Source organism: Eleutherodactylus coqui, chromosome 3 (assembly GCF_035609145.1).
Source record: "Eleutherodactylus coqui strain aEleCoq1 chromosome 3, aEleCoq1.hap1, whole genome shotgun sequence".
NCBI lineage: Eukaryota > Metazoa > Chordata > Amphibia > Anura > Eleutherodactylidae > Eleutherodactylus > Eleutherodactylus coqui.
In genome coordinates, this window is record NC_089839.1 from 17,832,401 (window position 1) to 17,848,576 (window position 16,176).

At 51.6% G+C, this 16,176-nt stretch overlaps 1 protein-coding gene across 2 annotated transcripts; it reads right to left on the reverse strand.

Annotated features, from left to right (window-relative positions):
• Positions 1-1,642: 1,642 nt before the first annotated feature.
• LRRC73 (leucine rich repeat containing 73) lies at positions 1,643-14,518 on the reverse strand. Of its 2 annotated transcripts, XM_066594472.1 has the most exons (7): positions 14,411-14,518; positions 9,235-9,566; positions 9,000-9,160; positions 8,785-8,907; positions 3,834-3,934; positions 3,289-3,475; positions 1,643-2,549 (listed from the first exon to the last, which is right to left on the reverse strand). In XM_066594472.1, the coding sequence occupies exons 2-7, from the start codon at positions 9,504-9,506 to the stop codon at positions 2,479-2,481; spliced, it is 915 nt and encodes a 304-aa protein (XP_066450569.1). In that variant the 5' UTR covers positions 9,507-9,566; positions 14,411-14,518; the 3' UTR covers positions 1,643-2,478. The 2 variants fall into 2 exon arrangements, with proteins under 2 accessions (XP_066450569.1, XP_066450570.1); XM_066594473.1 differs by lacking the exon at positions 8,785-8,907.
• Positions 14,519-16,176: the final 1,658 nt, after the last annotated feature.

Consider the following 16,176-nt stretch of genomic DNA (forward strand, 5'->3'; position numbering starts at 1 on the left):
CGATAGGGAGGCGGGGGGGGGGGAGAGGAAGTGCCACCAACCGTAGAAGTGCAGTCATACAGGCAGGAAGAAGATCAATGAGATGGATGGTGATGGCAACAATACGGTATTCGGCGAAGTTCTCACAAGGTTGATTCCAACACGGATTTCATTGACAATCCACAAAATGTGATGTTTCCAGCGTAGATCTGTGTTAAGAAGTGACATGTCGTTTTTTTTTCTTCCGCAACACTTGGGAGACTTCAGATGCGGATACTGCCGTGATTTCTATGTCCAATCCATGGTTAAAAAGAAAAACCCGCTGGGCGCACAAAGCCCTTGAGGACTCCTTCACACGGGCTGAGAATCGCGGCCTGATATCACCCTCACAATCCATGTGAAACCCCTTCAGCTGAAAACCGGCATGCGTCACTCCGGGGCTGAAGGAATCCCCCGCTATGGCTGTCACATCCACGTCAGAGGATCGCGAAGGTCTCCCGTTGTTTTCAATTGGCAATTCCGCACGAAGATAGAACATGCTGCGATTTATTTTCCTGCGTAGCATCGCAATGCGGTACCATACAGAAAACCTCACATGTGAATGAACCCATTCAGAAGAATAGGTTTCATATCTGTGCGTGATTTTGCCGCCAGTGTGAAGCCGGGCTTAAGGCGCTATTCTCATCTTTTTTACAACCGATATGGGAAACTGCTGCCGTGACTCCTGGCCACCAAGAGCGCTGCGCTGTTTCCTTAACTCAGGGAGCTACAGAAATGGCGTAGACATTCACTTCAATGGGAGCTACTGGAACAGCGCTGTGCTGAGCGCTTGGCTCTTTCCGACAGATGCTTGGAACAGGGCAGCCAAGAAAAGCCGAATTGGGGATTCCCAGTTAAGCCTCGTTCTCATGGTGGAGTTTTGGCATGGATTCTGCACAAATCCGCAGCTAAATTTGCATCATTTTGGCGTTTTAGTGAATGCTATGAAAATTCGCCCCGTCGTTCATATGGCAGAGATTTCTTTGTAAAATCTGCATGGGGACGGCTTCTGCGCACTTCCTCCATTGGATCCAGCAGAGTCCTGCTGCAGATTAAACGGTCAGACCCATCAGAACACGAGGCCTTAGCGTGTGCTCACACAAAGAGGATTGGCTGTAGATTTTCCATTGCAACTCGGCACCGAAATCTACATGTAAGTCTTGGAGCTGATCCGCACTCAAATCCACAGTGTGATTCCTCTGTGGAAAATGCACTTTGTGTGAACATATCCTAAGGGGCCTGATTCTCTGTGCTGAAGTCATCGGTGTCTGCACCGGCAGAGCTTACACTCACTTTTCCCAGCTACTGTCCTTCGAATCAGTGATATTACTAAGCGGATGCTGGACTTAAACCACGGTCTCCTCAATAATATTCTATATCTATAGGGGGCAGTGATGTCATACAGAGTGTGGCTAGGTCTCGGATTTGTGATGTCGCTGCAGGGGTGTGGCCAGGTCTCAGATTTGTGATGCCGCTGCAGGGGTGTGGCCAGGTCTCAGATTTGTGATGTCGCTGCAGGGGTGTGGCCAGGTTTTAGATTTGTGATGCTGCAGGGGTGTGGCTAGGTATCAGATTTGTGATGTCACTGCAGAGCAGCAGAAAACCAGACATAAATGAGGAAATGTCGCATCACCATCGTGTAATGTTCACAGCAACAAGAGTATTTTAGAAAAACAAGGCAAATCTTTTATGCTCGCTGACAAAAATAATTGCTCATTCGTCATTGGATTGTTGGACCTTTTCCACCGCCCAGTTGTCTGTCCGGTGGAGGGACGGTTGTACTTGATGAATGGTCCAGCATAAAAGAACCTTTAGGCCCCATTCACACCACCTTCAGGCCTCTGTTTATCGTTTCCCTTCGGCTCCACGATGAAAATACCTGGATCCGGCACATCCCGGCTCCAGATGGACAACGTTGCCTATAACAGAGACCACCTGGCCCGCAACCTGCAATATTCCCTGATGAAATAGCGCAACATTGAGGAGAATTAGTGGTTTTGTGCCCGATGGCGCAGATGTGATCAAATCCGTGGCAGGAACAGGACAGTGGGCCACGGCTTCTGTAAGAACCTTTATTAGCTTGTGCTTATAGAGCTCTGACCCATGCAGCGCCCCCTCCCCTCCTTCCATGTGTGGCTGCCCCTTGTGGCCAAGAAGTAGTCAAACATGTAGTTATGTGCCAGTGTTAAGGTGCCCGGTACTGTGCAGCCCGCTCCCGTGGTTGGGTATATATATATATATGTATATAAATAATCTCCATCATTAACCCTTCAGACCCTGTCCGCCCTCTGTGCAACAGAAACAGAAACTGTCTCTCGAAATGTGCAAAACTGTGAATTGTCCATTGGTAAATGCACCCGTCTTCTCCATCGGTGGAGCAGCAGCCGGCACTCACTTCTCAAGTCTTCAGCAGTTGGGTTACCGTGAGTAGCCGCTGTGTTGTATGGTGGAATCTGAGCCTCACATCTCTGTCTCAGCAAGGAGACAGTCTCCGATGCCAGAAGTAAGGAGAACCCGATGAGGTCCGGAACCTGAGGAAGGGGACGAGAGAGAAATAGCTCACTGTGCAAAACTATCCCCCATATTGTACACCCCTCCATACTGCCCTCAGCCCATAATGAACATTCCTTCCTCCATACTAGCCTATCCCCACACTGTATATTTCTCCATACTGCTCTATCTTCATACTCAAATGCCCCTATACTACCCTACCCCCATATTGTACATCTCTCCATACTACCTTACCAATGCATGGCCTGACCCCCATACTCCAAATCTCTTCATACTACCCTACTCTCATACCGCCTTATTCCCCCCCATAATGTACATCCCTCTATCGATCCTGTACAACTCTCTTAGCAACCCTTTTCTCCTATACTAAACATGCCTCTCATACCCCCCACCTCCCAGGCATGTACCCTTCTTATGGCATCAAACCCTACGCTGGATGTGGAGTACTTCTGTGGTCCTGCTGATTGGCACTAGTGGCATTGATGGGTATTTATAACCCTCATCCGCTATATTTGTGTATGACTGTCAGGTTTTTGTTAGTTGGCCACCTTAATAATGGTGGTCTATCCCAGTCAAGCCCTTCCCACTTGAGTCCCTACACAGGCCCCTCCCTTCTGTCGTCAGACTTGGCCACCTCTGATGGTTGTCCCCAGCATCTGCTGTCTATGTAGGTATTGGGTTCGCAGGACGAAATGTGACACGGGGACAAGCCATTGTCTGTTGGGCTTCACCCCCTGCGCCGCCTCATCTACCACTCACCTACATTGCTCTTCAGTCCTTTCTCCCTCACCGGTCTCTCTTGGCCGTGTCCTTCGCTTTCTTCCTCATCCTCCCCTTCGGAGAGCAGGTCAGCGATCTGCTGCTGCAGCTCCAGACTGATGTTGTTCTCAGACAGCACCAGAGACTTGAGGGGGGTCGGATAGTTCTGCACCATGTCCAGCAGGATCTGTAGCAATGGAGAAGGAGGAGAACGTCAGAGCAGACCCCACAGAACGAGGGGATTGGCAACATGCCAAAGTCAGAATGAAAGGCACTGCCCACGGACGGGCAACATGGCAGCTCTGTCCCTCTGTATGGTGGTTCACCACAACCTGCGGCACACGTAGGGCGCGCATTACCAAGCGGTTCACAACCTGCGGCACACGGAGGACGTGCACCACCGGGGAGGGCCGTTGGTGCCACTTACAGACGTACAAAAATGTGCAACTTTTTTTTTTATAAAGTTAAAAAAAAAAAAGAGTGGGCGGGTCTTAGTGGCAGGGAGAAAAAGCACGCCCGTACCAACTGATTTACTATAAACATACCTGAGCTGACTGATTGCTGAGTCCAGTCCCTTCTAAGTCCAGAACTTCCAGAGTCCGACTGGATGCCACACACACCGCCAACATGGAGGCAATGTGATCCCCTGTGCCAAAAAAACTGCAGTCACAAGCGGACAACTGCACACGGAGGACAACATGGAGGACGTGTGACCCCTGAACAGATACAACTGCACATGGAGGAAGGACAACATGGTGGACGAGGGAAGCTTACACAGATACAACCGCACATTGAGGACAACTAGAAGGACGTGTGATCCCTGAACAGATATAATCGCATACTCAGCAACATGGAGGACGTGTGACCCCTGAACAGTTACAGCCACACAGTCAGAGCAACATGGAGGATGTGTGACCCCTGTACAGATACAACCGCACACTGAGGACAACGTGAAGGACAACGTGAAGGACGTATGACCCCTGAACAGATACAACCACACACTGAGGACAACGTGAAGGACGTGTGACCCCTGAACAGATACAACCACAAACTGAGGACAACATGAAGGACGTGTGACCCCTGAACAGATACAACCACACACTGAGGACAACATGAAGGACGTGTGACCCCTGAACAGATACATCCACACACTGAGGACAGCGTGAAGAGCGTGTGACCCCTGAACAGATACAACCACACACTGAGGACAACATGAAGGACGTGTGACCCCTGAACAGATACATCCACACACTGAGGACAGCGTGAAGAGCGTGTGACCCCTGAACAGATACAACTGCACACTGAGGACAACATGAAGGACGTGTGACCCCTGAACAGATACATCCACACACTGAGGACAGCGTGAAGAGCGTGTGACCCCTGAACAGATACAACTGCACACTCAGAGCAACATGGAGGATGTGTGACCCCTGAACAGATACAACCACACACTGAGGACAACATGAAGGACGTGTGACCCCTGAACAGATACAACCATACACTAAGGACAACATGGAAGACTTGCGATGGCTGTACAAATAAAACTGCTTACTGAGGACTACTTAGAGGATATGTGACATCTGTGTAGATACAATCACACAATGAGGACAATGTAGGGGATATGTTACCCCTTTACAAATACAACTGCACACTGAGGACAACATATAGGATGTGCGACACCTGTAGATACAGTCGGACACCGAGGAAAATATTGGACATGTAACCTTTGTACAGATACAACCGCACACTGTTGACAACATGGAGGATGTCTGACCCCTGTAGATACATCCGAACATGGAGGACAACATTGAGAATGACACAACTACACATTGTGGACAACATGGAGAACTTGTGACCTGTGCACTGATACAATACTACACTGGGGGCAAGATGGACGACTTGCAATGACTGCACTGATACAACCGAACATTGAAGACTACCTGGAGGGTATGTGACCGCTGTACAGATACAATCACACAATAAGGACAATGTGAAGTACATGTGACCCCTCTACAGATATAACCACACACCGAGGACCACATAGAAGATGTGTGAATGCCTCTACAGATACAACCGCACACCGAGGAAAACATAGAAGATGTGTGACCCTTCTACAGATTCAACCGCACACCGAGGACCACATAGAAGATGTGTGAGCCCTCTCCAGATACAACCACACACTGAGGACCACATAGAAGATGTGTGACCCCCTCTACAGCTACAACCGCACACCGAGGACCACATAGATGTGTGACCCCTCTACAGATTCAACCGCACACCGAGGACCACATAGGTGTGACCCCTCTACAGATTCAACCGCACACCAAGGACCACATAAAAGATGTGGTGACTCCTCTACAGATACAACAGCACACCGAGGACCACATAGAAGATGTGTGACCCCTCTACAGATACAACCGTACACCGAGGACCACATAGAAGATGTGTGACCCCTCTACAGATTCAACCGCACACCGAGGACCACATAGAAGATGTGTGACCCCTCTACAGATACAACCGCACACCGAGGACCACATAGAAGATGTGTAACCCTCTCTACAGATACAACCGCACACTGAGGACCACATAAAAGATGTGTGACCCCTCTGCAGATATAACCGCACACCGAGGACCACATAAAAGATGTGTAACCCCTCTACAGATACAACCGCACAATGTGGACCACATAGAATATGTGTGACCCCTCTACAAATACAACAGTACACAGAGGACCACATAAAAGATGTGGTGACTCCTCTACAGATACAACAGCACACCGAGGACCACATAAAAGATGTGTAACCCCTCTACAGATACAACCGCACAATGTGGACCACATAGAATGTGTGACCCCTCTACAGATACAACCGCACACCGAGGACCACATAGAAGATGTGTGACCCCCTCTACAGATACAACCGCACACCGAGGACCACATAGAAGATGTGTGACCCCCTCTACAGATACAACCGCACACCGAGGAAAACATAGATGTGTGACCCTTCTACAGATTCAACCGCACACCGAGGACCACATAGAAGATGTGTGACCCCTCTACAGATACAACCGCACACCGAGGACCACATAGAAGATGTGTGACCCCCTCTACAGATACAACCGCACACCGAGGAAAACATAGATGTGTGACCCTTCTACAGATTCAACCGCACACCGAGGACCACATAGAAGATGTGTGACCCCCTCTACAGATACAACCGCACACCGAGGACCACATAGAAGATGTGTGACCCCCTCTACAGATACAACCGCACACCGAGGACCACATAGAAGATGTGTGACCCCCTCTACAGATACAACCGCACACCGAGGACCACATAGAAGATGTGTGACCGCCTCTACAGATACAACCGCACACCGAGGACCACATAGAAGATGTGTGACCCCTCTACAGATTCAACCGCACACCGAGGACCACATAGAAGATGTGTAACCCTCTCTACAGATACAACCGCACACCGAGGACCACATAAAAGATGTGGTGACCCCTCTACAGATAAAACAGCACACAGAGGACCACATAAAAGATGTGTGACCCCTCTGCAGATATAACCGCACACCGAGGACCACATAAAAGATGTGGTGACTCCTCTACAGATACAACAGTAGACAGAGGACCACATAAAAGATGTGGTGACTCCTCTACAGATACAACAGCACACCGAGGACCACATAAAAGATGTGTAACTCCTCTACAGATACAACCGCACAATGTGGACCACACAGAAGATGTGTGACCCCTCTACAGATACAACCGCACACCGAGGACCACATAGAAGATGTGTGACCCGCTCTACAGATACAACCGCACACCGAGGACCACATAGATGTGTGACCCCCTCTACAGATACAACCGCACACCGAGGACCACATAGAAGATGTGTGACCCCCTCTACAGATACAACCGCACACCGAGGACCACATAGATGTGACCTCCTCTACAGATACAACCGCACATTGAGGACCACATAGATGTGTGACCTCCTCTACAGATACAACCGCACACCGAGAACCACATAGATGTGTGACCCCCCCCCACAGATACAACCGCACATCGAGGACCACATAGATGTGTGACCTCCTCTACAGATACAACTGCACACCGAGAACCACATAGAAGATGTGTGACCCCCCTACAGATACAACTGCACACCGAGAACCACATAGAAGATGTGTGACCCCCCTACAGATACAACCGCACACCGAGGACCACATAGAAGATGTGTGACCTCCTCTACAGATACAACCGCACACCGAGAACCACATAGAAGATGTGTGACCCCCCTACAGATACAACCGCACACCGAGGACCACATAGAAGATGTGTGACGCCTCTACAGATACAACCGCACACCGAGGACCACATAGAAGATGTGTGACGCCTCTACAGATACAACCGCACACCGAGGACCACATAGAAGATGTGTGACGCCTCTACAGATACAACCGCACACCGAGGACCACATAGAAGATGTGTGACCCCTCTACAGATACAACCGCACACCGAGGACCACATAGAAGATGTGTGACCCCTCTACAGATACAACCGCACACCGAGGACCACATAGAAGATGTGTGACCCCTCTACAGATACAACCGCACACCGAGGACCACATAGAAGATGTGTGACCCCTCTACAGATACAACCGCACACCGAGGACCACATAGAAGATGTGTGACCCCTCTACAGATACAACCGCACACCGAGGACCACATAGAAGATGTGTGACCCCTCTACAGATACAACCGCACACCGAGGACCACATAGAAGATGTGTGACCCCTCTACAGATACAACCGCACACCGAGGACCACATAGAAGATGTGTGACCCCTCTACAGATACAACCGCACACCGAGGACCACATAGAAGATGTGTGACCCCTCTACAGATACAACCGCACACCGAGGACCACACAGAAGATGTGTAACCCCTCTACAGATACAACCGCACACCGAGGACCACACAGAAGATGTGTGACCCCTCTACAGATACAACCGCACACCGAGGACCACACAGAAGATGTGTGACCCCTCTACAGACACAACCGCAGACCGAGGACCACACAGAAGATGTGTGACCCCTCTACAGACACAACCGCAGACCGAGGACCACATAGAAGATGTGTGACCCCTCTACAGACACAACCGCACACTGAGGACCACATAGAAGATGTGTGACGCCTCTACAGATACAACAGCATACCTAGGACCACATAGAAGGTGTCTGACCCCTCTACCGATACAACCACAGACAGAGGACCACATAGAAGATGTGTGACGCCTCTACAGATACAACAGCACACCTAGGACCACATAGAAGATGTGTGACCCCTCTACAGATACAACCACACAGTCACAAAACGGCAACATGGAAGATATGGCAACACTTTTACTGACACAACTGCACACTGGGGACATCATGGAGGATATATGACCCCCTGTACTGATATAACCGCACACTAAGGACCATCTCTCACCCAGGGGATTATAATCCAGGTTCAGGGTTCGGACTTGAGAACTGTGAGCCACGGCGATGGCCAGACGCGCCCAACCAGTACAAGATATTCCAGGGTTCGCAGAGAGAGTCAGTTCCCGAAGACCTAAAACCATATGACATGCCATTCGGCAACAAACCAGTAGATAACACAGGGCTGAGACCCCATCATAACTTTACCCCGAGGGGTCCCCTCACCTTGTTTAGCCCCATCAGGGGGCAGGAGACCGCAAATCAGGCTGATTGCTTCATCACCAAGCAAGCAGTCACCAAGGTCCAGGGACATCAGTGCAGGGTGGCCCGCCAGTGCAGGGTTAAGAAGGGACAAGCCAGTGTCCGTCAGAGGGTTACCATGTAGGCTGCGGAGAGGAAACGGGCGAGAGTCATTATAGGTTGGGCGTCCTGCAACACCCAGCTGGAGCAGAATACTTACAAGAGGGACTGCAGCGAGCGGTTTCGGTGGAGACATTGTGCCAACTGCTGGACCCGGCCCGTGCTGGACACCACTCCAAGGTTGAGGTTAAGCTGTACTAGGGAAGGGGACTCTGACACCCCCTGACACAGCCGGGCAAAGTCTCTATCAGAGAGGTGGCATCCACGCAGGGAGAGGAGACGCACTGTGCCCTCTGCCAGCCCCTCGCACACCCCCTTCACCTCCGCGCTGGAGAGCGTCTCTCCCGACATCTGAATAGAGCCCGGTAACATCTTGGGTAGAAGAAGGGAACCTCACGAGACCGAGCACTGCAAGTGTCAGAGACCGACCCCCTACAGGAAAAGAAGGGAACACAATGATACCACACCCCATGTTATGTCCTGCCAGGTATCCCATAAATGTAAGATGTCACAGCACCCCCAAATGTAAATTACATAAACACCCCGAACAATCAGCAAGAGGTCCCCAAAACACCAGGACAGGGGAAGATGGACAAGGGTGATTACTACAGCCTAGAACAGGAGGGACGAAGGCAGAAGGGTAATTAATTAATGCAGCCTAATGGATGAGGGATACGAGTAATTACTGCAGTCTGGCACAGGAGTGTAATTACCACAACTCAGGGGAGGAGGGACGAGAGTAAGGGGGTGTAGTGGTCTGGAAATAGGCACTACATAGCGCTGTTTCGTTATGGGGGACCGGTAATATGATAACTGGCCCTGGGGTTTAATCTGAGTCAGTGATGCAGGTAACCTAGCAACCAGTTGGGACATTTTTATCCAGCTGCACAAGATAGAAAAAAAGGCCTAGAGACTCAGATGAGGCAGGTAGCCTAGCAACCAGATAGGCTGTGATTGGCTGCATACAAACTAGTCAGATGACAGATGATAAATAGCCCGACAACGGTTGCAGGAGTGAGAGTGAGACGCACCAGGCAAAGCAAGTGCCAGAGAGTAGAGGCAGAATAAACTAAAGAGAATAAAGAGAGGTGACAGACAGAGGAGCGCCAGGCAGAGAGAGAGCGCGGCACAAAAAAGAAAGTGCCAGGCAGGAGAAAGAAGTGAAAAGAGACAGAAACAAGAGAGAAATCTGAGAAACCGTGAGTAACAGAGAAGGAGAGACCGCTTTGACAAGGAATAGAGGGAAAATACAAGAGATGTAAATATGAAGAAGGATAGAGAGAAGTTCAGAGTGTGGATGAGTTAGACAGGTGGCTACATTGTTGCAAATTGTGTATCAGTGATCATGCACTGTGTGTTGAAGGATGTTGCCTCATCTCACTGCCTTATTTAATAATATCGTGGTCACAACAATTTAAGCAAAATATCTGGCTCTGTGTATTATTCCACACCTCGCCACAACTCACAAGTACAAATTGTGCCCAAGGGCACCGGTGTCCCAACAAAACAAATCACAATTAATTGCCAGACACAAATAATAATAATAATTAGCGCTCACCATAGCGCTTTGTGGCAGCACGACAGGGGTAATTACTGCAGCTTAGAGTAGGAGGGCAACTGGGAAAATACTGCAGCCCAGGGAAAAGTTAGAAGAACAGGTGGGTAATTACTGCAACTCAGGGAAGAAGAGGTGAGGACAGGCAGGTAATCACTGCAGCACAGGGCAAGAAGGATGAAGACAGGTAATTACTGCAGCTCAGGGCAAGAAGGATGAAGACAGGTAATTACTGCAGCTCAGGGCAAGAAGGATGAAGGCAGGTAATTACTGTAACTCAGGGGAGGAGGTATGAGGGCAGGTGGGTAATTACTTTACCTTCGGAGAGAAGGTACAAGGCCAGGCAAGTAGTTACAGCAGCTCAGGGGAGGAGGAATGGGAGCAGATGGGTAATTACTGCAGCTCAGTAGAGGAGGAGGAAGGACGGGTGGGCAATTACCACACATCAATGGAGGAGGTACGAGGGAAGGCAGGTAATTACAGCAGCTCAGGGAAGGATGGACAAGTAAAAGTAGGCAATTATTGCAGTTCAGGAGAGGAGGGAGGAAGGCAACTGGGTAAATACCAAAACCGAGGGAGAAGGAACAGGGGCAGGTGGGTAGTTACTGCAACACAGGGAGGAAGGAATGGTTGCAGGTAGGCAATTACTGCAGCACAGGGCAGCAGAGATGAAGGGAGGTAATTACGTCAACTCAGGGGAGGAGGAATGAGCGCAGGTGGGTAATTACAGCAGCTCAGGAGAGGAGGTACGAGGACAGGCAGGTAATTACTGCAGCACAGGGCAAGAATGATGAAGACAGGTAATTACTGCAGCTCAGGGCAAAAGGGATGAAGGCAGGTAATTACTGTAACTCAGGGGAGGTGGTATGAGGGCAGGTAATTACTGTAACTCAGGGGAGGAGGTATGAGGGCAGGTGGGTAATTACTTTATCTTCGGAGAGGAGGTACAAGGCCAGGCAAGTAGTTAGAGCAGCTCAGGGGAGGAGGAATGGGAGCAGATGGGTAATTACTGCAGCTCAGTAGAGGAGGAATGGGGGCAGGTGGGTTATTATCGCACCTCAGGAGAGGAGGAGGAAGGACAGGTGGGCAATTACCACACATCAATGAAGGAGGTACGAGGGAAGGCAGGTAATTACTTTACCTTAGGAGAGGAGGTACGAGGGCAGGTAAGTAATTACAGCAGCTCAGGGAAGGAGGAAGAAGAGCAGATGGGTAAGAAGGGATGGAGCAGGCAGTTAATTACTGCAGCTCAGGGAAGGATGGACAAGTAAAAGCAGGCAATTATTGCAGTTCAGGAGAGGAGGGAGGAAGGCAACTGGGTAAATACTGCAGCCGAGGGAGAAGGAACAAGGGCAGGTGGGTAGGTACCGCAACACAGGGAGGAAGTAATGGTTACAGGTAGGCAATTACTGCAGCACAGGGCAGCAGAGATGAAGGCAGGTAATTACGTCAGCTCAGGGGAGGAGGAATGAGCGCAGGTGGGTAATAACAGCAGTTCAGGAGAGGAGGTACGAGGGCAGGTGGGTAATAACTGCAGCTGAAGGGAGGAGGAATGACTGCAGGTGGGTAAATACTGCAGCTCAGGGGATGAGGTACAAGGACAGGCAGGTACTTAAAGCAGCTAAGGGAAGAAGGAATGGTTGCAGGCAGGCAGTTACTGCAGCACAGGGCAGCAAAGATGAAGGCAGGTAATTACTGCAGCTCAGGGCAAAAGGGATGAAGGCAGGTAATTACTGTAGCTCAGGGGAAGAGGTACGAAGGCAGGTGGGTAATTACTTCACCTTAGGAGAGGAGGTACAAGGGCAGGCAAGTAATTACAGCAGCTCAGGGAAGGAGGAAGAAGAGCAGATGGGTAAGAAGGGATGGAGCAGGCAGGTAATTACTGCAGCACAGGCCAGCAGAGATGAAGGCAGGCAATTACTGCAACTCAGTAGAGGAGGAATGGGGGCAGGTGGGTAATTACCGCACCTCAGGAGAGGAGGAAAAAGGACAGGTGGGTAATTACTTCACCTTAGGGAAGAAGATACGAGGGCAGGCAAGAAATTACAGCAGCTCAGGGAAGGATGGACAAGGAGAGGAGGGAGGAAGGCAACTGGGTACATACCGCAGCCGAGGGAGAAGGAACAAAGGCAGGTGGGTAGGTACCGCAACACAGGGAGGAAGTAATGGTTACAGGTAGGCAGCACAGGGCAGCAGAGATGAAGGCAGGTAATTACGGCAGCTCAGGGGAGGAGGAATGAGGGCAGGTTGGTAAATATCGCAGCTCAGGGGAAGAGGTACAAGGACAGGCAGGTAATTAAAGCAGCTAAGGGAAGAAGGAATGGGTGCAGGTAGGTAATTACTGCAGCACAAGGCAGGAGAGATGAAGGCAGGTAATTAAAGCAGCTGAGGGTAGGAGGAATGAAGGCAGGTGGGTAATTACAACAGCTCAAGGGAGGAGGTATGAGGGCAGGTAGGTAGTTATGGCTATGAGATACAAGGACAGGTAGGTAATTACTGCAGCTCAGAATAGGAGGTATGAGGGCAGCTGGGTAATTACTGCAATTTAGCAAAGGAGATACAAGGACAGGGCAACTGGGTAAATACCACAGCCAAGGGAGAAGGGATGCGGGTGGGTTGGTAATTACTGCAGCTTAGGGGAGGAGGTACAAGAGCAGGAGGGTAATAACCGTATCTCATGAGAGCAAGTGAGTAATTACCGCTGTCCAGGTGGCAGGTGGGCATTACTGCCATTCAGGGCAGGAGGAAGTGAGGCAGGTGGGTAATTACCAGATCAGAGGGGGGAAGGGCAGGTGGGTAATTACCAGAGTAGAGGATGGAGAGCAGGTAGGTAAATACCAGAGCAGAGTGGAGAGGGCAGATGGGTAAATACCAGAGCGAAGGGGAGAGGGGGGAGAGCATGTGGGTAATTACCAGAGCAGAGGGTAGAGAGCAGGTGGGTAAATACCAGAGCAGAGGGAAGAGGGGAGAGAGGGGATGGCAGGTGAGTAATTACTAGAGCAGAGGGTGGAGAGCAGGTGGGTAAATACCAGAGGGAAGAGGGTGGAAAGCAGGTGGGTAATTACAATGCAGGAAGAGGAGGGCAGGTGGGTAAATACCAGAGCAGAGGTGAGAGGGCAGGTGGGTAATTACCAGAGCAGAGTGGGGAGGGCAGGAGGGTAATTACAATGCAGGAAGAGGAGGGCAGGTGGGTAAATACCAGAGCAGAGGTGAGAGGGCAGGTGGGTAATTACCAGAGCAGAGTGGGGAGGGCAGGAGGGTAATTACAATGCAGGGAGTAGGTGGGCATCACTGCAGTTGAGAGCAGAAGGTATTGGTGCAGTTGGGTAATTACCACAACACAAGGGGGGAGGGCAGGTGAGCAATTAGGGCAATTTGGAGGGGGACAGGTGGGTAATTACCACAGCACAGGGTGGGGGGAGGGGTCACAGCAGGTGGGTAATTACCACAGCATAAGGAAGGGGGGGGCGACGGGTAATTACCGCAGCCCGGGGGTGACAGCAGGTGGGTAATTACCGCAGTACAGGGGGGGTGACAGCAGGTGGGTAATTACCGCAGCACAGGGGGGTGACAGCAGGTGGGTAATTACCGCAGCACAGGGGGGTGACAGCAGGTGGGTAATTACCGCAGTACAGGGGGTGACAGCAGGTGGGTTATTATCAGGGCCCTTAAGTGAAAACTAAGACACGTGTAGACGCGGTGATAACGGGGCGGCAGTTACCAGCAGGAGGCGCTGTTGCTGTCCGGTAGTTCCCTCTGCCGCCCCCCGGGGACCACCAGCCGGTTCCGGGGTCTCCTGAGCTCACGGTGATGCCGTCTTGTTTCTATGGTAACTAGCGCGTCACTGTCTGGCCACGCCCTGCTGACCTGATGACGTAATCTGTCACTCCCTTAAAGGCGCCGACGTATTATCTGTCATCCGACACAAAAAGCCGATGAAACTGCTGGAGGTGTAGAAAACAGGGGGGCAGACCACACTGCAGGGGGTGTAGAGACCAGGTGGGGGCAGACCACACTGCAGGGGGTGCACAGAACAGGTGGGGGCAGACCACACTGCAGGGGCTGTAGAGACCAGGTGGGGGCAGATCACACTGCAGGGGGTGTAGAGACCAGGTGGGGGCAGATCACACTGCAGGGGGTGTAGAGACCAGGTGGGGGCAGATCACACTGCAGGGGCTGTAGAGACCAGGTGGGGGCAGATCACACTGCAGGGGGTGTAGAGACCAGGTGGGGGCAGACCACACTGCAGGGGGTGCACAGAACAGGTGGGGGCAGACCACACTGCAGGGGCTGTAGAGACCAGGTGGGGGCAGACCACACTGCAGGGGGTGCACAGAACAGGTGGGGGCAGACCACACTGCAGGGGGTGCACAGAACAGGTGGGGGCAGACCACACTGCAGGGGGTGCACAGAACAGGTGGGGGCAGACCACACTGCAGGGGGTGTAGAGACCGGGGTGGGGCAGATCGCACTGCAGGGGCTGTAGAGACCAGGTGGGGGCAGACCACACTGCAGGGGCTGTAGAGACCAGGTGGGGGCAGACCACACTGCAGGGGCTGTAGAGACCAGGTGGGGGCAGACCACACTGCAGGGGCTGTAGAGACCAGGTGGGGGCAGACCACACTGCAGGGGCTGTAGAGACCAGGTGGGGGCAGATCACACTGCAGGGGGTGCACAGAACAGGTGGGGGCAGACCACACTGCAGGGGCTGTAGAGACCAGGTGGGGGCAGACCACACTGCAGGGGCTGTAGAGACCAGGTGGGGGCAGACCACACTGCAGGGGCTGTAGAGACCAGGTGGGGGCAGATCAAACTGCAGGGACTGTAGAAAACAGGAGGGCAAATCACACTGCAGTGGCTGTAAATAATGGGGAACAGATAACACTGTATTGGTGTAGAGGACAGGGGGCAGATCACACTGCAGGGGATGAAGAGATAGGGGGAGGCAGATCACACTGCAGTGATTATAGAGAGGGGGGCAGATTACACTGCAGGGAGTATAGAGGTGGACTGAGGGTATATCACACTGCAGGGAGTGTAGAGAACGCGGGCAGATCACACTGCAGGCGATGCACAGAACAGGGGGCAAATCATACAGCAATGGCTGTAGAGGAAAACATGGGCTAGATCACACTGCAGAGAGTTTAGAGTAGTTGGGGGGCAGATCACGCTGCAGTACCCTGTTGTACCGCCTCTAGCTTGGATACAAGATGTGATACGGGCGAGCACGGAGGCTCTAGTACCCTGTTGTACCGCCTCTAGCTTGGATACAAGATGTGATACGGGCGGGCATGGAGGCATACAGGTTCACAATGTTTCCTAACAGTCTGGTCAGACGCTCCTCTCTACTGGTGGTCCGTAGGGGGCATCCTGAGCCCGGTCACCTTGTGTGCCCCCATCCACTGGTCCCAACACCCCCTAAAAGTCTGGACAGAACGGCCGGCGGGGGACAATTCATCGATACGACCATCCAGCTCCTCACATCCC